The sequence below is a fragment of the Amblyomma americanum genome, chromosome 3 (genome assembly GCF_052857255.1).
Source record: "Amblyomma americanum isolate KBUSLIRL-KWMA chromosome 3, ASM5285725v1, whole genome shotgun sequence".
In the NCBI taxonomy this organism is placed as follows: domain Eukaryota; kingdom Metazoa; phylum Arthropoda; class Arachnida; order Ixodida; family Ixodidae; genus Amblyomma; species Amblyomma americanum.
Genome location: NC_135499.1, coordinates 38,941,811 through 38,964,598, shown reverse-complemented (window position 1 = coordinate 38,964,598; position 22,788 = coordinate 38,941,811). Strand labels below are relative to the sequence as shown.

The 22,788-nt window shown below is 49.7% G+C and overlaps 1 protein-coding gene across 3 annotated transcripts in view; it reads left to right on the top strand.

Moving 5' to 3' along the window:
- LOC144124529 (U2 small nuclear ribonucleoprotein auxiliary factor 35 kDa subunit-related protein 2-like) overlaps positions 1-19,051 on the top strand; it is a 59,039-nt gene extending 39,988 nt beyond the window's left edge. For all 3 annotated transcript variants that reach the window (XM_077657268.1, XM_077657267.1, XM_077657269.1), the window contains 2 exons: positions 9,112-9,205; positions 18,780-19,051. In XM_077657268.1, the coding sequence (XP_077513394.1) occupies positions 9,112-9,205; positions 18,780-19,002 (317 nt within the window). In that variant the 3' untranslated portion in view covers positions 19,003-19,051. The remainder of the gene's footprint in view (positions 1-9,111; positions 9,206-18,779) is intronic.
- Positions 19,052-22,788: the final 3,737 nt, after the last annotated feature.

Genomic DNA, 22,788 nt, shown 5'->3' with positions numbered 1-22,788 from the left:
ACAGCCGCTACTAACCGTGCCAGTAGCCAGCCGTACACAAGACCATTTTGGCCTGTGTCGTGTCGGCCGTATCGGCGTGCAGCGTGGTGTTATTGTGACGGCACCAAGCAGGAGATGCCACTTGTGGAAATACGGCGGGGGACAGCCTTCCGCCCCTGCCGCACTCCCACTCCACGGATGCAGTGCTCCCGCACGCTAACCGCAGAGGGGTTCGTGCTCGAGGGACAAAAGGAGGGGATGACACAGCGTGAACACTCATATGCTATTTATTACACTTGCAATCAATACACAGAGCGGACCAGCTAGCTACAAAACATCAACTAGGCATTCCTCGGAAATAGAAGGTTATGTAAGAAGGGCTTCTGACTTACCGGCTGGGGCAGGGGCGCGACTTCCAAAGTATCGGCGGCGGACATTTGCATGCGCCGACAATGGTGGCCGGGTTTTCCCGTGCGCGCCGCATTCTTGAGGCAAAGCATTTGCTGGGGAAGGCAAGCAGAGCGCGCGTTTGCTGCGCTCGCTTCGCTGCCTGGAACCAGAAGTCCAGCGGCAAGGCACGACAGGTCCCCATGCGCTTGCCGCAAAATTTGACGAGAGCGTGTGGCTGCCACCGCTCACGACGCTGGCCGGATCCCGAAGAGACTCTGTCCGGTCCCACAGAATTCCGCGTAACCTACAAGGTGGCGCTCCCGTCGCCGTTCCCTTTCCCCCATGAGGGAGACTTCTCTCCTCGCCCAGCCGGGGGCTGTCCGTCCCGACGGCCGACGATGAAGATGGGCTGCATGGAAATAACGACCGCAGATATAATAAGTGCCCGCCTATTACGAACAAGTGCAGAGCTGCCGTCAAAGTGTGCATTACGGCAATGGCAATACGTCTCACACGCAACAAACAGCTGGGGCCGCACCACTAAGTTATAGCGAACGAGGCGGCGCCATAAACTTGTCCCTGAAGTTGAAAAACCTCGCGCTTCCATCAAGTGTGGAGAACGAAAAATGTCGCTCAATCTCCGCAACATTGCTCTGGAAATAGCATGTCGACCCAACAAAGCAATTAAAAGGCAGCATTGAAACTAAGTAACTGCTAATCGAGCCCGCGTCGGGTCTGCAAGTTAATCAGCCTGCAAAAGCATATCCGAAGTGGAAGCAGAAGCGCAGTGGGTGCAAGACAGTGGCAGCGTCCTAAGCAAAGCTACAGTTGATGGTCGTGGATCAACTAAGAGCAGCAGTTTGAGAAGTTGTGATGCCTTGCTGGCCACACTGGTCACATGGTATGTGTTGCCTGCCCATTTGTGCTACTACCACATGCAGGCACTGCCACATAGCAGGAAGTAGAGCTATTACTATTTATTACACTTGTAATGGGACCGACAGGCGCAGCGCAGCGAAGAAGCGGACGAGTTCAAGCGGGTCAACGAAGAAGCAGACGAAGTGCAGCTGGGTTTTTCGAACGACGCCTGTGAGTGTGCCCGTCGTGTCGCCGGACAACCAAGACCAACCGACCTGTGCTTCAAATAAACGCCTTGACACTTGGTGGAGGTGCCTCGGTTCCCGTCCCGGTCCTCATCCTGGAACTTCGAAGTGGAACGCTCCTCGTCTCCGCCACCATGTCGGAAGGTCCGAGTGAACCATCGCAGCCCCTCCCTGCCACCGTACTCTGTCACGGGGTGCAGCGCCAGCGTGACCCTTCTCCCTTTAGTGGCACCGATGACCAAGACGTCGACGATTGGCTGGCCTCCTATGAGCGCATCAGCACTTACAATCGGTGGGACGATTCCGTGAAACTTAGCAACGTCCTATTCTATCTAACGGACGTTGCCAACCTATGGTTTCGCAACCATGAGGCCGACCTTCCCACCTGGTCGTCCTTTAAAACAAGCTTCGCCGACGTTTTCGGCCGCCCCGCCGTCCGGAAGCTTCGCGCCGAGCAACGTCTTCGTGCTCGATCTCAGCTCCCTTCCGAGACGTTCACAAGCTACATCGAGGACATCGTTGACCTGTGCAAGCGTGTCAACCCCTCCATGTCCGAAGGGGATAAAGTCAACCACATACTTAAAGGCATAGCCGATGACGCTTTCCAGATGCTGCTGGCGAAGAACCCCACCTCCGTCGCTACCGTCATCCAGCTGTGCCAAAGCTTCGACGAACTCCGCAAGCAACGCGCATCTACGCGGCAGTCCGGCGCGCCTGCGGGGGGTCTTGCTGGCTTGGCCCTTGGTGGCTCGTCTGCTGAGCAGTCCCTGTTCATGCAGCAGGTTAAAGACTTCATCCGCGAAGAGATCGCTCGCCAGCTTTCTCTGCTGCATCACATTCCCGACCCCGTCTGCCCTCCGCACGACCTGCCGCCATCTCTCACGCCCACTATCCGTCGTGCTATTCAGGAGCAGGTCGCTGCAGTTCTGCCATCCAGTCCCCCACCTTCTCCTGTGGCTGCGCCGCTCACCTATGCTGAAGCAGTCACCGGTACACGGCGCTCGCCCACCTCTGCCGCCTACCCTAGCAGCCCGGCCTTTTATGCTCCACCGCCGTCTATACCCCCGCCGCAGGTCCCGGTTCGTCGACCCCGCCAAAACCCTACGAACTCCTGGCGTACCGAGGACAATCGACCGATATGCTATTCCTGCGGTCTTCCGGGCCATGTCGCACGCTTTTGCCGTCAGCGATCTCCTCGTTCTGGCGATTTCATGTGCAATTTCCGCTACGATTCCGGGCCGCCCTTGCCTAATGTCTCTTCTGCCTCCTCTACACATCGCTCCCAGTACCCTACTCGCCGCTCGCCTTCCCCTCGTCGACGTTCCATTTCTCCGATGCTCCGCCGCCCGGACCCTCTCCCAGAGGAAAACTGACTGCCGCAGTTCAGGAGGCAAGAACTGCGTGTTTTGCCAACTTTTTAAGTCCTCCGTGTTCTCCTGCTAACGTGATTGAGGTGTCTGTTGAAGGCGTCCCCGTTCTCGCGCTCGTCGACACGGGTGCTGCAGTGTCAGTAATTAGTGATGCTCTTCGCCGCAAACTTCGTAAGGTGACAACGCCGCTGTCTGACTTTTCACTACGTACGGCCACCTCTCAGCGCATCCACCCCATCGCAGCCTGCACGGTCCGCGTTTCTATCAACGACGTCGCCTATACCATCGAGTTTGTTGTGCTGACCGCCTGCTCTCACGATGTCATCCTCGGCTGCGATTTCCTCTCGACCCACCGTGCAGTGATTGATTGTGCCCGTGCGGAACTTGAGCTTTCTCCCCTGTGTGATGTTTCGTTGTGTGACCTACCTGTGCGCTCCGCTAAGCTTCTTGTAGCTGCCGACACCGACATACCTCCCTCCTCTTCAGCCCTCGTTCCGCTCCGCCCCGACTCTTTCCTCAGCGGCCCTGTTATTTTCACACCTACCGCAGCACCCACTCGCCATCAGCGCCTCCTCATTCCATTCGCCGTTGTCTCGATTTTCGATGGCCACCGCGCCATCTATGTCACCAACCCATTTTCTTACCCGTCGTTTGTTCTTCGCGGCGAATGCCTCGGCTCTATTGAAGAACTGGACCCTGCTCTTGCTTCCGAGTTCTCCGATACCCGTGCCTGCTCCCCAGTTACTGCCTTAGCCTGTTGTGCGACAGCGCCTGATCTGATTTCCTACACCGATTTCATCGCTACACCAGCGCCTATCACCCCCAGACCAACGGCATGACTGAGCGGTTCAACCGCACTCTGAGTGACATGCTCGCCATGTACGTTGACACCGCCCACTCCAACTGGGATCAAGTGCTCCCGTTCGTCACGTACGCGTATAACACAGCTACTCAGACAACAACGGGGTTTTCTCCTTTCTTCCTCTTATATGGCCGCGAGCCTACATCCACCATGGACACCATCCTTCCTTATCACCCTGACCCTTCCGAGACCACCTTACTCTCCGAAGCTCACCTGTATGCCGAAGAATGCCGGCAACTTGCCCGTTCTTTCACCACACAGCAACAATGGGATCAGAAGCACCGTCGGGATTCCCCGGACCCTCCAGCGTCATACCCATCTGGCGCCCTCGTTTGGCTCTGGGTGCCTTCCTCCACTCCCGGCCTCGCCACGAAACTACTGTCTCGCTTTCACGGACCTTACCGGGTTGTCCACCAAACTTCTCCGGTGACTTATATCGTTGAGCCGCTCGTTCCATCTTCGGACCACCGTCGCCGGGGGCGCGAAACTATGCACGTTGAGCGCCTCAAGCCTTACTATGACCCGCCCATCCTCTCCTCTCCGTAAGTCGCCAGGATGGCTCCTTTTTCGGAGGGAGAGTAATTGTAATGGGACCGACAGGCGCAGCGCAGCGAAGAAGCGGACGAGTTCAAGCGGGTCAACGAAGAAGCAGACGAAGTGCAGCTGGGTTTTTCGAATGACGCCTGTGAGTGTGCCCGTCGTGTCGCCGGACAACCAAGACCAACCGACCTGTGCTTCAAATAAACGCCTTGACACACTGTATAGGCTCAGGAATGAGTGATTACGCTGTCGAAAACGTGATCAGATGCATGTAGGTTTGTGGCAATGCATCGTTGACGCACAGCTGGCCTGATGTTCCCTCGAATGACTACATTAGTGCCGACAGCATCACAGAGCTGTGCTTTTACAAAGCCGTTGTAAGCAAAGTACAGTGCCTGTCTGGAGTGCTCAAACTTCATGCCGTCTGCGCTCCGCAGCGCACAGAGTGACATCTAGTGGCAGCTCCTGGTTCGACATAGCGCAGATCTCATGCTCAGACAATACCCAAAGCTGCGTTATCTCGGACCAGGCGCTGCCGCTAGATGTCTCCCTGCGCGCTGCGGAGCGCAGATGGCATGGAGTTTGAGCGCTCTAGACAGGTCTGTGGACGACTGTGCAAGCCGCACATGACTCAGGTTTTATGAAATAAGCTCCACTTTTGGCGGTCTTACTGTTATTGACTGTAATGTCCGGGGAGTCCACTTATTACAAACATCGGATACAACAAACGCAATCCATGTAACCGTCAGGTTCGTTATAAGTGGGCTAGACTACCGGAGCACATTGCTCTGGAAAGTTAACTCGTCTGGAAATAGTTTGTTTGCAGTCCAGACGCTCGCAGCATGTTGGCTGAACCTGCCCCAAGGAAAACCAGTATGGGTTGATTTAAGAAAGCAGCACCACATAGGGAAGGTGTTTGTACACAAAGCTTGTCAGTCAGCAAGTAATGACCTAAAAACGTCCGCAGAGATACCTAAGACTGCTTATGGGTGAGAGGCGCAAGCCCGGCTTGATGTGACCCAATGCCACGCAGCTGCCAATTTTACCTCTGCATGGCTGTACGTAGCTGCCACTGAGCATCTTCTGGTCTGTGTGCTAACTTCGTGAGAGCAGTCGGCGCCATACCCCGGCCCACATTCTGCCTAAAGGGTATGATGCGATGGCTAATAGGGTAATGCCCGTATAGTATGCAGAATCGGTCTTTCTCTATTTAACATTCATAGATCCCTGGGAGTCCTCATATCACTCCTGATGAAGCGGTGAGCCTCTACCTTGGGAGGGCAGGTGCTGCCCTCCCATAGGAGAGGACAGGAGTGGAGTTGTGGTACACAGTGAGACCTGCCTTTGAAACCATGGCTAAGCAATACAGGCAACAGGTGCACAGCAACGAAGGTAGTATTCACTAGGCATCGCAGCAGTCAAGCAATCAGTGGACACTGGAGGGGCTTTTTGGGAGGTACAGTCAAAACTCGATTTAACGAAACCCGATTTAACGAAAATCTCGATTTAACGAAGGTATCCTAATTCCCCCTCAGACGCCCATAGGGTACAATGCTTTGACTAACCCGAAATAACGAAACTGATTCCGTGATCTGTCCCGATTTAACGAACCTTTTTTCGAGAAATAAAGGTAAAAAAGTGTTAATTTTTGGTCTATTTTGTAGACAGCACCCCAAAATTTATTTATTGCGAGTCAGCGGTAACAGCGCGGAGCATCTTCATCCCGTCGCTTTTTTCAAACTGCGCGGAGCAAAACGAGTTTTAATTTTGAGCCGAGCTCACGAGATGGCGCCAGCAGTAAAAAAGTTTCGTGCCACATTTCATAGATGGCGCTGTTGCAGTTCGCGTGTTTTTTTGTGTGTGTGTTTGTGTGTTGTGCTCTGTCTTCGCTCTTGTGCGGATTTCCCCGTGCCTTTGAACGCACGTCTTTGTAAAGCTCAGCTTGTTAGGCCTCCATCAGTCTAGCCTTGCTATCGTGAACGCGGACGTGGTGTGTGCGAGCAAGCGCGCCGCTAACCCTCCTGACTAGCAGATGGAGCCCTGCAAGAAACGAAAAAGGCTTACCCTGGACGAGAAAGCGGACATAATTCGTGCTGTGACAAGTGGACAGAAGAAATGTGACGTGGCTGCATCACATGGCATTCCAGCGAGTACTCTCTCCACAATATTGAAAGGGAAAGATGACATCCTCCGCGCCACTTCGTCGGGGAATCTCTCGCGCAAAGAAACGCTGAAGACCACTCCTCAAAGCAAAATGGAAGAGGCCCTCTTCGCCTGGTTTCTGGATTTGCGGGCGAAGAATAGTATTCCCGTGAGTGGAGACCTGCTCCAACAAAAAGCTCACTCTTTCGCGTGCTTGCTGGGCGACAACGAGTTCAAGGCAAGTCCCGGCTGGCTGTCGCGCTTCAAAGAACGACACGGCATCGTCGGGAAAGTGCGCAGCGGTGAAGCGAGCAGCGTAAGCATGGCTGTAGTCGGCGACTGGCAGTCTGAAAACGTGCCCGACATTCTGGGAAAATATGCCCCCAGCGACGTCTACAACGCCGACGAGAGCGGTCTATTCTACCAAATGCTGCCTAAAAAAACACTCGGCCTGAAGGGGCAGGCGTGCCACGGCGGCAAACACAGCAAACAAAGGCTGACTCTTTTGCTGTGCGTCAACATGGACGGCACCGACAAACGAGACCCGCTTGTCATCGGAAAGAGTGCGAGGCCGCGCTGTTTTAAAGGCACCAAAAAGCTTCCTGTGAAGTACGTTGCCAATTCAAAGGCGTGGATGTCGCGTGCCATTTTCGCTACATGGCTGAAGGAATTTGACAGCGACATGTGTCGCCAGAAAAGGAAAGTGTGCCTGTTGCTGGATAACTGCACGGCCCACTACGTTGCAGAGGTCGAGCTGACCAGCGTGGAGCTCCGCTACTTCCCCCAAACGCAGCGTCCGTGGTTCAGCCCTTGGATCAAGGGATAATTAATAGCGTGAAGTGCGCATACAAGCGTCGAGTCGTCGACAGAGTTCTCCTCAACCTGGAGCTGAAGCGCGAGACGAAAATAGATATTTTTATGGCGGTTGAGATGGTGGCGGCGGCTTGGAGAGCATTGAGGCCGTCGATAATTGTCAACTGCTTCAGGACTGCCGGTACGGTACACTAGGCCCTGAAACTGCCGAAGCTGGTCTGGACTGCGCGAGCGCCGTGCACGAGGATGAAGATGCCTGGGAACACCTTCGCTCAGTGGATGAAGTGCCCACAGGCATAAGTTTCTCAGACTACGTGAACGCCGACGCAAACGCAGTCACAACGGAAGTTTTGACTGATGCCGATATGTTGCGGCTTGTAGGAAGCGTGGAGGGAGTGACGGCTGAAGACGCTGCCGACGACCCTGCAGGTGCCGAAGCTCCCGTGCCGACACCAGGTCGTCAGCTGATGGATGCTCTCGATCTGCTGCGACATTTTGCCGGCGCACACGAGGGGACGGAAGACGTGCTGGACGCACTTCAGACCTACGAGAAATCGGTGCGGCCGTTGCTCACAAAGCGCACGCAGGCAAAGATCACCGACTTCTTTGGCGGAAAATAAATTTGTAGTCCCCTCGGGCCTTTCTTGTCGAGTAAGAATTTTTGTTGTTTCTTTTCATACGCGCTAGCGGCGCCGGTCGTGGTGTTGGCGCTACCCACTCGAAAGTAGCGCGGGGGGTCATGACGATGACCATACGGACCCCCAAAGATTGCGCTAGTTGTATGATTACCAACTTTGGCGCCAATTTGTCATTAGCTGTGTGGCTTGCCGTCCCGTCGACGGTATTTAGGGAAGATTGTTGCGCCGCTAGCCGAACCGTCCTTTGGGTCGGTGCTACCGGCGTGAATTCGTCACGCGCGAGTGCGACGAAAAGTGAAAATGGTACGTGCTAACCGATACGACCGCGATAAGCTGGTACGGTTTATGCGGATGCAAAATGCATTATGTTCAATGGGTGCTCAGTCGGGGACTTGACTTTACTACTTTTAAAACGAAAGTACTGTTTAAGCGGGTACGTTTTAACGAGGTTTTACTGTAATCGCATGTACTGAATTATGTGCCCAAGAAATGCCTCATTCAATTTAACGAAGTTCTCGATTTAACGAAATAATTCACGGCTCCCCTCACTTCCTCAACTTCGTTAAATCGAGTTTTAACTGTACTGGCACTTCCATGGTAGCACGCATCCCTCGCTGGTTGTTGGTGTGATCAGCTGCAGTTCATCCCCAATGGGAGTACTCCATTGTATGAGTGCCAGGTGCCGTAGAAGTCATTGCAGGTCATCGATAAATAAAAGGCAGTGAAATAGCAGTGCCGAGTAGGAAAAGGTGAACAAGCACAAAATTTGAGTCTGTTATGTCTCAAATAGCAATGCACTCGCTTTTTTGCATGCCACCTCGGCTGTGTTTGCCCTGAGCGGTTTGAACTCTTACTGTAAACGTGGCGGTATGTGTGTGTGTATTCTTTTTTTTTTTCTAAAGTTCCAAACTCTGGGCATGTATGCGTTTGTGTCACAGTTGTGCAAATTCAGCACTTTAAATCAGGTTTGTCGTGCTGCGAGTACAGCACTAAACTGAGGGGCAGGTGGCGGCCGCACAAACTAAGAGCGAAGTGAGGAGCATTGTCCTCGCTGTCTCGCGCGGCGTGGGATTTGGCGTCCCTTCGCAAATGAGCATCTTTAGAAAAATTATTTTGCCCATAAAGAATGACTCCTATTCTCACTTTTGGATGTGTTGCTGTTCAAAATAGTTCCTGCAGCCCACTCTGCAATGTGAAAAAATTTCCGCCTCCTCTTTGGCGTGCCATCACCCTTGGTGCAAGCTGATTTTGAGGCCCCATGCTGTCTTCTGCAGGGTTGTTCTTCCGGCGTACATGCCCTAAGGGCCATGGCTGCAACTTCCTCCACGTGTTCCGCAACCCAACTGATGAGTGCTGGCACGAGGACAGGTGGGTTGCTCAGTGATTCCACCACTGCATCAGCTGCACCAAACCAGATAAGCCGCACCATCCTGATAAAAATCAGGAAAATTGCACCAAACTACTCCTAACTCACTGCTTGTATCGGGCATCGCCATGTGCTGGTTGTCCAGGCAGACATAAGCAATTGTCTCTGCCATTTAAGAATTTTAGGGTCTGTTGAAGCCCACCTGTTTGCACACTTTGATGACTTAGATTAGGTGAAAGGCATAGTGCCGGTTATTGTAGGTATCGCTATGAGAAAGTCAGGGAGCAATTTGTTGTGGGTGCGCAGTTTTCATTGTTGAGTATGCCGTTGTTTAGATGAAAGGACTCGCCCGCCAACACTTGGCTCAAAAGAGTTGTGCACTGCATAAATCGGAGCACCCTCGCCTTTGCAGTGCGGCACACTGACTGGGGAAGAAAACATGCACGTGTCTCTCCATCTCGCATGCTGGTCTGTGTCGACGATCAGCATGTAGGGCGAGGCATAAATGTATGCAAGGACCTGTCCCAGAACCAGTGATTTGTCGTTGTATGCTGGCATGCCTCTTTTCAGTGCACATGTGGTGCTTTCACTGACATCTTTCAACTTTGGCATGGTGACAGGCACCCAGAAATTGTACGAGCATGCAATTGCGCATGCAGAGCTCGGTCACAAGATGCAAATGAAGTTGGAGAAAGGGAACAATCACTTCACACATCCAAAATTTCATCCTTGGTTTATTGACTCAATGGGATGTATGATGTGGTGCCACCCAAGGTCAAAATTTCCAACTGGGAATCTGCTGGTTCCAGCAGCGCTGGATTATTAGTACAGTCTCGGCAACGGCTGGGACTGGTAGGGGCACTGGTAGCGCCGGAACGGTTGTTTTGGTTTGGTTTATGGAGTTTAATGTCCAAAACGACTTGGGCTATGATGGAGGGCTCCAGATAATCTTGACCACCTGGGGTTCTTTGACATGCAATGGCGTCGTACATTACACGGTCCTCTAGTATATTTTTCCTCCATCGAAATGCAACCACTGCGGTCGGGGTCAAACCCGTGCCTTTTGGGTCATCAGTCAAGCGCCATAACCATTGAGCCACGTTAAAATAACTTGTCTTTGTTTGGATGAACAATTCCTGCAATGTCCTTTTGTTTTTGCCTTTCTGAAATATTACAATCAAGTGCTAAAGTGGCAGTTTATAAATTTTTGATGGCGTGAGCCACATTTTGGGAGCCCACTGAAGTCAATGGAATTTGGCACTGAAGCAACCAGCCAATAGGAAAAGAAGAATAAAGTTTATTGTTGCTCTGAAAAAGGTTCTTGATCGGAGCAGTGTAGGTCCCTCCGGGCTTCCTGGAGACAGCCCCTAAGAGAGAAAATAGAGGGACGCTGTCGTGGAGAAAGAAATGGAAAGAAGGGAGACTTGCAGAGAGCTGTGCGCCGCCACCGCCAAGTTACGGCAGACAAGCAAGACTGCGCAGAGAGTGGTGCCAGCAACAACGCGAAGTGGGTGGAATTGCCCTCTTGGACAAGGCTCCTGCTAGGAAGGCTGCACAGCAGCGAGACTGTAGGAAGAGTCAGCATGAACCAGCTGCCACCATCGTGTGAGGTCTTGTACCAATGACAGCTCTTGCCAAACATTTTAACTACCGTAAAAACCGAAATATAGGTCGAACTTTTTTTCAAAAAACCATGAAAAGTCGACCCCCGTCTTATATACCGGTCATTGGCGGAAAAAAATACGGAAGTCTTGCAACAATGGGTGGATGAAGTCAGCAGCCTCCATCACCATCGCCATCAGCAGCAGTGCCGCCATTTTGCGTTTCAGTAGATGCAAAGCGGAAGCTAACGGCAATTTACCGTCGCCTTCAAGAAAAACACGATTGAGTGCGAGGAAGCTCATGGGAACCTGGCGGCACAGCGCGAATTTGGAGTATCCGAAAAGAGCATTCAGTACTGGCGGAGGCAGAAGCTGCGTATTACAACTTGCAGCAACCAGAAGAAAACATCATTTCGTGTGTCGAGAATAGGAAGGAAACGCACTGCGAGCAAGATCGCTGCCTGTGACTGCCGAATGCATCCGCGTGAAAGCGGCAGAGATCGCGCGTGCCTCTAGACTCACGAGGGCGCAATTCAAAGGCTCGCCATCCTGGTTGCGGCGATTCATGAAGAGGAGGGCTTTGCTCTACGGCGCCGTACTTGCCTGTGCCAGAAACAAACACGCGGGCTGATTGGTGTGCGATATTGTTAAAAAATTTGCCGGGTGTACATACAAGCAGCATATAAAGGAAATTAAATACTGTCACCATTGTGCAACCTCTCGAGTCGCATTTGTTTCAAAGTAAGGATGTCTTTCGGTACTTTTCCCATTGAAAAAGATCTTTTTCATTTTTAGAATTGGTTAGTTAGGGGGTCGACCTATATTCCGGTCCGACCTATAGTCCGGTTTTTACGGTAAGCCGTGACATGGTTTAGCTTGTTTTTTGTGCACACAGCAAGCTCCATGCATGCTGACTAGGACAGGCACTGGCGTGTACTGCCCGCTGTTAGGCCGAAACTGCCTTAGCCCTCAGATAGACCAGCTTCGCTTATAGACTTCCAGTAAGGGCTCGTGAGTCATCATCACAGTGCTCGCTGGGCTGTTGTCTGTACATTGCGCTAATGCGGTTGAAGCAGCTGCGCAACTGATTTGCAACAGCCCAGAGAAGAGGCAATTAGACATCTCACTCGCTCGTTGGAAATGTCTGTAGGTTGATATCCTAACTTCGGATAGTCATTTTTTTTAAAACAAAAAAAAAAAGACTTCGACTGATTCGTGGCGGTATATGGTATTCACTTGTGTTTGAAAATATTTGCTTTGCTTAAAATTATTTCAACAAAATAATTATTTTCTTTGCATTCACTTTGAAGTGAAAATTCACTATTCACATGTGCCTAGCGTTTTCTGAGAGTATGTTATGGGCAACTTTTCATAGCTTTGGTCACTTTGGTTTTCCAATTCCACGGAGAATAGCTGAGGATAGTAGTTAGCCACAACAATTTGGCTGGCGGTTTACAAGGGCGCAGATAAACCACGGCCAATGGTGTTAGTTGACCCTTGCCTGGCCCCCTTGTCCACTTGCTTTGCTCTGAAAGAATTCCAGAAACAATCATTTGTGTTTCCATTTCATCTGTTCTGGTGACGTAGACTGTAGTCGATGATGTCATGCTGTCCGTGGCAGAAAAATGCCCACACTTCTGTTCATTTGTTTAAATCCTGCCCGTGCTGCCACTTACTTGTGTAAACATTTTCTGCAATTATTTTGGTAAGGGTACACAATGCATATTGTTTTAAAAGGATGAAAACTGCTGTGCTGTTGAGATGGCAGACAGTGGCCGCAGTAGTGTTCTATCTATGGGCGCTGGCAGGGCTGCCGCCAAGTGAAAGAGCACGACAGTGCATTTGGCATGTGTAATGGAGATCAGAAGAAAATAAATTGGAGCATAGCACCGTGTGGTTGGTCGTTTGCTTCCCCACGCCCAGTTTCCGTCATCACGTAGATGTCACAGCCAAATGAAATTAGCTGTTACAAAATACGGTCCCAGCTGTAGCTTCATTTTAATATGTTTGTTGAAGATAGCCTGATAATGGTGACTAATTCCAAACTGTTGCTCCTGAAACATGCTGGGCGTAGCAACACCCGTTGGGCGATGTCTTACCTGTCCACTGTCTCCTGAACTGCTGGCTGGTGCCAAGTTGGCACAGGAAGCTCACTGCTAGTGTAGGTGCACCCTATCGTTGCCCTTGTGCTGTGGGCAGGCACGAGAAGTGTCGAAGATTCATGTGTCTTCAGTACTTTCCTTTGAAGCATTTTGTGCATTTGGTTTTAAGTATCACTTGCGAAAAAAAGAAAGTGTTGGAGTGTCAGCATTGAAAATACATTTTTAGGGTATCTTACATTTTAACGATACTCAATATGGTAGCGGCCACATACTTTGAAGCTGCTGTGAGTCATACTTTGGCCTGCAGTGCCCACTTAGGGGGTAGTTCACTGAAAAAATGAATGGAGCAGAATTAGGAAGAGGCGATGCCAAGGCCTCGTCGGGCCTCTGTCTTCTTTCACTCGCAGTTTGACAGATAGCTGACATATATGTTGCGCTTCTGCACACTCAGTGAGAGTAGGAATGGAGTGACAGGCTCACCGTTGTGCTAGAGACAACACTGCAACACCCCTATTTCAATAGTGTAGTGCTGGGCGAGTTAGTGCATTTTTGAAACAAGTAAAACCAGCAGAAAGACACAGAGAAACACATAGGACGACACTATGTGCTTCTGTGTCTGCAACTTTCCTCTGGGTTTACTTGTTGTCCCCTATTTCTAGTTGCAGTGGTACCCAACAGATATCGAAGGCTTTCAGTGTCATGCTCAGGAGTTTGCAAATATATGTTGTTGTTGTGTATAAGTACGTAAAGGTCACGCACTCTTCCACACTTGAGTCAATGGAGTCATCAGTGCTGGACGCGTCAAATGTGCCTGCTGATGCACTCTCAAGAGGCGTTAGTGAAGATTGAGTTTCTTAACCATGTGCACCCTTGAGTCGACGGTGCTATGCTTCACTCTTATTCAGTGAGAAGAAGCACATTAGAATAGAACATGGTTCGGCTGCTCCTGTATAAAGAGGCTTTTGTCACTTGCTTCATGAGGCACCATAGCTGGCGCTAGGCTGTCATTCTTTGCTGTGGTCATTGCCGCCTCCTTGGGGATGGCAGACATATTTGTGCTTACTCCGCGCTTCGTCTGCGCCAACTGCACATGCGAGGTGCTGCGTCCGCTCGGCCTCTGGTTTCTTCGGCCGCAGGGCTGACAAAGTTCTGGCGTGCTGTGTGCCGTTGTGCATGAACCACTCCAGAGAGCCTCAAGAATGATCGCTTTCCCAACTGATTTAAAAGACAGCTCATCTTGACTGTAGAGACAGACCGTGATGAGAGGCAGCTGTTGAACACTTGGCGTAAATGCAGTCTAAGTACTGCAGTCCTTAATAGCATTTATCACAATTTCTCCGTAGTCATGCCTGCCTGCAACTGCAGACTAATACCCGATGTTTGTGCAAGAATTTGCATTAGTGTCTCTTTACGCATCCATTTGCAGTCACTCGTGCTGCCGCGTGTAACCTTTCATGCAAGCATACCAGCTGGAGTTGTGCGTTGTGTTGCAGATGCTTATCCGCGAATAATTTGTTATAACAGGCAGGTATGGACGTATGCCATGTTTTTTTTGTTAAGAGACTGGCGCAGGATACCTTGATCTGAACTGAGTGACATGAATTGCAGCATCCGGGTGCTTCAGCGCGAGCGCACTGCTTTTTGTAATCTGTTTGCCTAGTGCTGAAAATGTCGCTATTAATCTAAACTGAACATGAAAGGAAGCCCGTCAATGGCCACTGCACGTTATTCAATTCAATTTTATTTATTTCCAGAAAAAAAATTCTGGTGGGACACCTGAGCTAAAACCTGTTTTTGTCAGCTTTATGAGGCCCAGGGCCCAGTGTATTACAAGGCAGGGCAAGTCATACAGATATTGACAACAGAAAAGTAAAGGAGCATAAAAATATAAATACTTAAGCACACAGCACAGGTAGACGTGTAAAATGTGGTTACAAGTGGAATGTGTATACAATTTTGTAGTAATGTAAAACTGAAAGTGAAACATGCATATGGATGATTTTAAACACATTCAAAATCAAAGTTATTTTGGGAGTCAGTCTCTTCTCAAAAGAGAGAGAGAAATAACGTTTATTAGCACCCTTCAAAAGGTTGACTGGGATCCGAGGCGCAGCTCGGTCCCAGCCATGTCCTCCCCCTCAGCCGTGGACCGGTATCTCCCGCTTCTCGGTCAGGAAGAACAGGGACAACGTAAAATCATCAGCCTAGTCAAAAACAAGTTTTTCTCATGTGGTTTTTTTTTATGTACAATAGGTTAAATAAGTTGTTGCTGTCTCTTCTGTTGATTTGAGCTTAGGTATAGTGGATGTAGTAGACTTCGCACTTGTGGATTATACTGTTTATGTTTTGATTCAATTTTGCATTTCTAGTGTTGGTGCACTGAATTTTCACTGCGCTCTTACTGCACATTCCTCGGTCGTGTCAGCAAGCAGGGACGTTATATAGGGGCGGACAGTTGTGTTCGTTTGTCTAACGGTTATATCCTCCTTGCAACAATTTCTTAGTAATTTCTACTCTCAGAGCTGACAGAATGGAGCCAAGGTGCGTGGCTCCTCAGAATCTCAGAAGTAGCGCAAAGTGATGTGCATGAAATGTAATGTGGGAGGGGCTTATCTCATTCCTTTTTATTTCCACACTGAGTGCATACAGTTAATTTTTTAACATGTAGGCCCATCTCGAGGACAGCTGCTATGAGAACAACCGTGCGGATGGGAGGGAGCTGCTGAAGGCAACAGCCATTCTAACTATGCAACCAGGCTGCGCATAGACCAGAGTCAACCTCAAGGAAAAGATTTTGATGGCCATGGAAGCAATTAAAACGTGCTGGGGTCAGTTTGCAGTGAGGTGGAGGTTATGAAAGTCCTTTACAGTCGAGCAAAAGTGGAGAGACCACCGCTCCGGGCGCGGGAGCTACGGCGCTGCTATCTCGTGCCGCACGCTCGCAGCGAGAGTGCCCCGAGTGACAACAAACTTCACCCTCGCTCTTGCACGGGCACTTATCACGCTTGATAAATTCCTAGTGCGGCGGCTACTCTGCAGCTGACGGTCGCGACGAAAGGGAGCGCGCATCGCAATGCGAATAAAGTCTCTGAAGGGAAAATACGGCGAGCTGCTGCCCTCCTCCTCCTTTTTCAGCGTGCCCTGACTGTTACGCGCCAATGCCTTGCCTGTATTCGCATGCGGTTGGAAGGCATGCGTGGCTTCCACTCGACTACCTAACCGCTAGTTAGAGACGGATACATCAAGGCGTAAAATGCAAGACACAGTGGATCCTCGCTTTGAGCACCCCCTTTCAATAAAGTATTAAAAATGTTTGGCATTCACAGGCTCTTTATAGCCGTGACAAATAAAGAATCTGAACTGAACAATCAACTAATACTTACTGAAGTTGCCATTAACGGCAATTACACTATCAGCTCGGCGCGGCATCGAATCGAACAGTGATGACACAACGTCGGGGCGAGCGCAAAGAGTCTGCCAGTCTTGCTTTACGGCAGTCCACAGTTGATCATCTGTAGCCATGCGGCGATCCCGGGCTGCAATTTGGTTCTTCATCAGCCCACACACATTTTCGATGGGGTTCAGATGTGCATCTACTGGTGGCCACTCGAGCGTGTGGGTGTCCACTCTTCCAGCAGTGCGCCCACGTGGCGAGCTGTGGAGGCGAGCTTTTGCCCCCCCCATTGTAATGCCTGCGGGTGCTGTGGGTACTGAATAAATAATTAAATTAATAAAGACCCCCTACACATTGAGATTCTAGTAGCGTATATTATCTCAATATGCACACCTAGGGAACACACTTCTTCAACTTATATACCTCATTTATGAGGCTCTCATGCTGGGGCCAGTGGCGCTTGCCCACTGAGTGCAGTTCTTTAATTTCGACCACAGTGGGGGTGCAGATGATGAATTTAGTTTAGTAGGTTAATTGGCTGATAGCTATTGATATAAGATCCATGTTTGTTCTGCCTTGGTTGTCAAATATGAAAACATTAATATGGATACATTGGGTGCAGTTTGCAAGACCAATTGAATTCAACTGATAGGACCAATTGGGCTCAACAATTGGAAATCTAGTTGGTCCAATTGGATAGTCCATTTGGACAGCCCAATTGGAACCAGTTGGAACGAGTTAGAAATCCAATTGGTTCCAATGGTTCTTTTTTTACTGGGGCCGCCACGATAGCCTGCTTGGTTGGATCAACTCTGGGAGTCTGCTAGCAAGTTGGACCTTGTGCCTCCAGGTCTGGGACATATGGACTTCATTTTCGCTGACGACCTTGTTGCCACAGAGGTCTTGACGACTCACAAAATTGCTGGGTGTGCCATGGAAGCGACCACGGTGGACAGTGCCTTCGACAGCGATTGCGACGATGCTGGTTGTGCCCCTAAGCTGGTGACTGCAGCAGCCATCGCAGCTTCGGTTCTCGGTTGGATGACATCGACAACAGGATACTGAAGTCCGGACTCGTGAAACGTGCTTGGGAAACGGTGGACCGCTTTTTCCAGTGTCAATAAATTTGCCTATATTTGTCTTTTTTTCTGTTGTCCAGATATACCGAAATAATGGATCTAGCGAAGCTATTTCCGATTCCCACGGACTTCGTTCTAACCGGGCAAGACTGTATATGGAATACACTAAGGTTCCAGAAACCACGGAGAAATTTATTAGCCTAGCTAATCATATTGCCAGCTATAGTAATGTTGGATTTCTGTATTAAAGTGTTGATGATACAGTATTGAGTATCTGTATCGGAAAACAGTTGTTGTTCTATATCTTGTATCGGTATCGGAAATACAATTTTTTTTATGGTATCGGTATCGAAGGTACTTTTTTGAATTATTGTACCCAGCACTGGTTGTGAGCAAGCATTGTAACAGTTTCTCTCCTCTCTGGTACTGATGCCTAGTATATAGATGTAAGGACTGCTGAGGCACTACTGTACAGTGGTGAAGCCCCCATTTGGAGCAGTCTGAGGTAAAGTCTGAGCAGGGCAGTATGTCTCCAGCATGGTGGCACCTTGTATTTCAGGACATCTTTGACTAGTCTGAGTAAATGTGCATTTCTTACACAGTGGAGGAACTGAAAAATACATTTTTACAGCCTAATTTGAAGGTGCATTCATTAATAAATATGGTACTTTTTATTGATGAACCTACCGCTATTTTTTATAGACCAATTGTGGTAAAGCTCCGAAGGGCTATAAAGGAGACAAGTGTGTGTTGCCAGAAATGTGAATTCCTCGAGACTTGGGGTGTAAATTGTGTCTCCGAGTTTTCTCAGACTAAATATGTGGCAGTTATGGTTGTGACTACTGAAGTTTCATTTGCTGCATTTTTAGCTCTCAGGCTTGTGTTGAGAAATGTCCATTATAGAGATGATAATGAAATTTCGAAAGAGAATAACATCTGGACACCCTCTTAGCACAAGTGCGTGTGCTTTTATTTTTGGTTGTACTGCTGTGAGTGTGTCAGTAAGTGCTTAGAAAGGTTTTACTGCCTCTTGAGATGCTCATGAATCTGCTTGCTTTTTTTGACTGCGATCAATTACTCCCACCTTTTTGAGAGCTCCTGAAGAGGAAGAAAATGATAGTTACTAGATAGCTGCACAGGCTCTAAGAGGAGCTAAGAGTATCTTGAAGTGCTTAACCTCCTTCCAGTACTGCCGTGCCTGTGAGTCTGTTGTCCCAAATTTATTTATTTGTTTGTTTATATTTATTTATTTATTAAACAAATCTTTCATTGCTGGCTTTTAGAAGATTATATAGGCAACAAACAAAACATAAAATTGAGGATTTTTTTTGCCAGTGCCCTGAGCATAAAAGTCAACCATGGAATGGAAAGGCTCAGCTGGCTTCTCCCCATTGCTGCAGGTCACCACCACGGCAGCGTTCCCACAGCCCCGTGGTTAAAAAAAAGAGGCGATCCCGATCCAGGGATTCTCACAGTCGCAGGTCACGCAAACGGTCAAGTGCCTCAAGATCAAGGTCAAAGTCCAGGAGTCGCAAAAAACGGCGCCACCACAAGTCTCGTTCTAGGTCCACGGACAGGCCCAAAAAGTCATCAAGACATCACTCAAGATCGAAGCATCACTAGGCCAAGTCAGCTTAGAATCGTATTAAAATATTTCATGCAGATCAGGCTAGCAAGACTGTTGGCTTATAAACTGCCTGGAATGCAACACCAACAACTGGCTACTGTTAATATTGTTGGTGCGCTGCTTATTGTGACCTTTAGTTGGGTACAAAGTTATCTGACCGTGTGCAAGTTTCCAGGTAATTAAAAAGTGTCAAAGCTGATGCTGTTGAGATATGCTAGGATGCAAAGGAACTCGATGCAATGAAGTTCACTGATGGTACAGTCACGAGTAAAAAAGGTTAGCACTAGGGACCGAGACTGGCTGGGCGGAAAAAATTAAAAAATTTGCAGGCAGTGGCGTCCTACGGAACTCGCGACAAGACTGAGGATTCAGGAATGCCTGTCATTCTCGTTATTGGCGTTTTTGTGAACGGGAGTGCAATGAGTAGAGATTTCCAGTCTGTGATCGATCACTAGTGCTAATCTTTTAACACTCAAAAATCCGCAAGAATAGGGCTGTTCAGCAAGGGTTTTTTTTTTTTCAGACTGTCTGCCGTGCCGGAAATCGTTAATTTTGAGGAGCGTGCTGAAAAGCTAGCTAAATAAATTTCGTAATGAATGTTTCACAGTGGAAGGTGTGAGCGCGAGGCGCCGGCTTCCATAAGCGCGCTGTTCGTACGCTCTCACGAGCCAAAGACTCGGGCCTGTGAGCTGGCGGTACGTGCTGTCCCCGAATATAGGGCCACTGGCGAGGTTTAGCCATGGCCTTGATGGTGCCATATTTCATTTTTTGAAGTGAAAAGTCGATCTCAGCCCTGCAGCTCGAGGAAATCGGTGTAGACGACTGGGGCCAGATGGCACTGCAGATGCGAGGGGTTTCAAAGTGAACTTGAACTGCAGTGAATAGCACTTTTTCCAAGCAAGTCCATGTAACTGGTCGGGCAGGCCAGCTGGCTCCTCTGCGGATTTGCGTGTGTCTGCATGGCCTGCATGCTAAAGAAACTTGTTTTGCACGCGCTCATGTTCTTGCGCTTGGAAGCCATCGCGAGAGAAACTTGTTTTGCGCATGCTCTCTTCCTTTAGAGGAAGAGTGGCTAGTGTGCAGGGGCTGTATTACGTACTGCTCTCATTACTGAAACGCGATTAAAAAGCTCGCAATGCTGCCATATTGTCCCGCTCCTATTGGTCGGTCATGGCTGGCGGACGTATCAAATTTTTGCGCTACGTAGTGAACACGGCTGAAGTGATGACGTTGCGCACCTAATTATGCGATCTGAAACTTGAGAGCGAAAAAGGTAGCACCTAAACCACTCACATTCTTTGTGAGCGAAGATGGCGGCTGTTTACGTCTTATATGCAAGTGGCCGCGCGAGCACCGGTGTAGGAGGGTGCTTGAAGACAGTTTTGACGTGCAGGACGAGTTATTTCGACGCTTCGAATTAGGAAGGAGACTGCAGAATGGCTGTGCGACGAAATCGCTGTTGAACTGGGAGGTGTGTGGGTGAGTACGCCGTCAGTGGAGCGGCAAGTGCTGTGCACACTGCGCTTCTTCGCCACCGGTTGGTGTCAAGGCACCGTAGGAAATGAAGCAGACGTCGGCATTGCCCAACCGACTGCGAGCAAGTGTTTGCGGTGTGTGGCAGGGACCTAATAACAGAAAGGAGGAACACTCACCAAAACAAGGAAAAACAATTGACCTTTCACTGTTTGGTCCCATAAAGGGTGTGTGCGCTTTCCGGGGAGACCTGAAGAGAAGGCGGTGGAGAAGGAGGGCTTCCTTTGCTTAACGTTTCACGGCAGCATCCCCGGCGTCGTGTGTGTCGATTGCACACTCATCGCCATCAGGGAGCCGCGAGGCAGTGTTACGAACAAGCCGCAAGGGGTTCTACGCTGCGAACATGATAGTGAGTGGACCTCGGCCACCGTTTTTGACCGCATGAGTTCGGCTACAAGTGCGGGCCTCGGAAACGGGGGTAAGTTAGTGCTGTGCATGTTTTTTCTCAGATCTGTGGCGTGAACATGTGCATTCTGGCCACAGACATGCGCAGACCCGGATCCTTGCACGACATGTTCGTCTGGTGGCACTTCAAGGCGGAGGAAGGCCTGCTGGACGACGGTGAGTTTTTTCTGGGTAACAGAAAAAAAGCCGTGTCAACCTTCGGGCCACCTCCGTTGCATATATTGAGCTCCAGCACTATGCATTTACCTGGATCTGCTAAAGCTACAAAAATCAGCCTGGCTAGTTACACCTATGCAATCACGTTACAGTATGATACAGTGTATTGTCACCCTTTTGTTTATAATTGCAGCAGAAACACAGGACGCATACAACATTGTTGAAATGCATGGTATTTCCTGTCTAAGAAACCAAGGCAAAATGCACCTGAAGGCGCCTGTGTCGTGCAGGCAATCATAGCCCATCATTTATATCAGTATGATGGTAAAGGTCTGACCTTACAGCATTGCTCACTTATACACCTCAATCATGCGTTGTCCGGCTCTGGGTTAGCGTAATTATTCCATTTTATAGTAGAGCTTCCTGTAATGCTGTTGAGATCACCGAGAAAGGACGTGCTTAACTGTGTCATTTTTTGTTATGTAGGAGACAATTTCTACCCACTGGAGCCATGGCTGCTTGCGCCAGTGGTGTGGCATCACAGACCCAACTCAGCAGAAGTCCTGTACAACACGCCACATGCTTTCAAGCAGTTTGTGGTTGAGTGCTACGTCAGTGCACCGAAGAGCCGCTTCTGGTGCTTGCAAAGGCACTGAACTAACCACTGCGAGGGGCAGTGGACAGTGCGCATCATCACCGCACGTGCTGCACTTCACAGCCTCTGTTTGGATGTGCCCACATCAGAGAGTGCAGGCAACACTGTCGCTAATCCAGATAACAATGGGCCACCCTAAATGGTGGCTACCTCGTAGAGACAGGATCACTCCTCACCTTCCTCCAGAAAAGAGCAATGCGGCGCTGTACTTTCGGCCTCTGTAGGACAACCCATCTCCAGAGGCAGGCGTACATAGGGATAGTGCACCGACAGTTGTGATGGAAAATCTAGCGTCCAGAGACAACTCACCATGCTGGCGTGGAGAGTCATATCAGCCACTGTTCCTGTTGCCACTGTCATTGCCTCAGGTCAGTGCACAACACACATCTGCAAGTGCGTGAGCAACTGTGATGTGGTCGTGCCCTTGGCCAACCTATGTGCGGCCAGAAGCCTGCAGTGACAAACTTGTGCCCCCACCGGTTGCCACTTCATTGGCAGTGTGTTTGCCAGTATACAGTCGAACCCCGCTACAACAAAATTCACGGGGTGCACGAAAAATTTCGTTGAAGCGGAAATTTCGTTGGGGCGAAATCAGCCCAAAAAACCAAGATCTTACTGCACTGTTAAAAAATATAATTTATTTCCAAAAAATTCGGTCGTCTTGGCTTGCGTCTGTTTAGTGAACAGCGTTTAGTGGACATCGTTGACAGCGTACTCTGTGAGGTGCCCAAGTCCGCTGCAACAACCCTCTTTTTCCTGCCGCTGGATGCCGCGCTGATATTTCGTGCCTGCTATTCAAGAGAAAAGAACTTCCGCTTTTTAGACACAGTCGCCATGCTCGTGTCGATTGCAGCGCTCAAGCACAAGTGAAAAAAACTAGGGTGAACGCATTGCTGCTGTTGCCAGGCTGCTGCGTCCTTTGGCGACGGGTTGGTTGCAGCTCTGGCTTGGAAGAAAATGGGAGCTTGCACCCGCGCATTGTCGCAAGGCAGCCAGCCTGATTGTCGTCACCACCAAGCAATGGCGGTCTTCA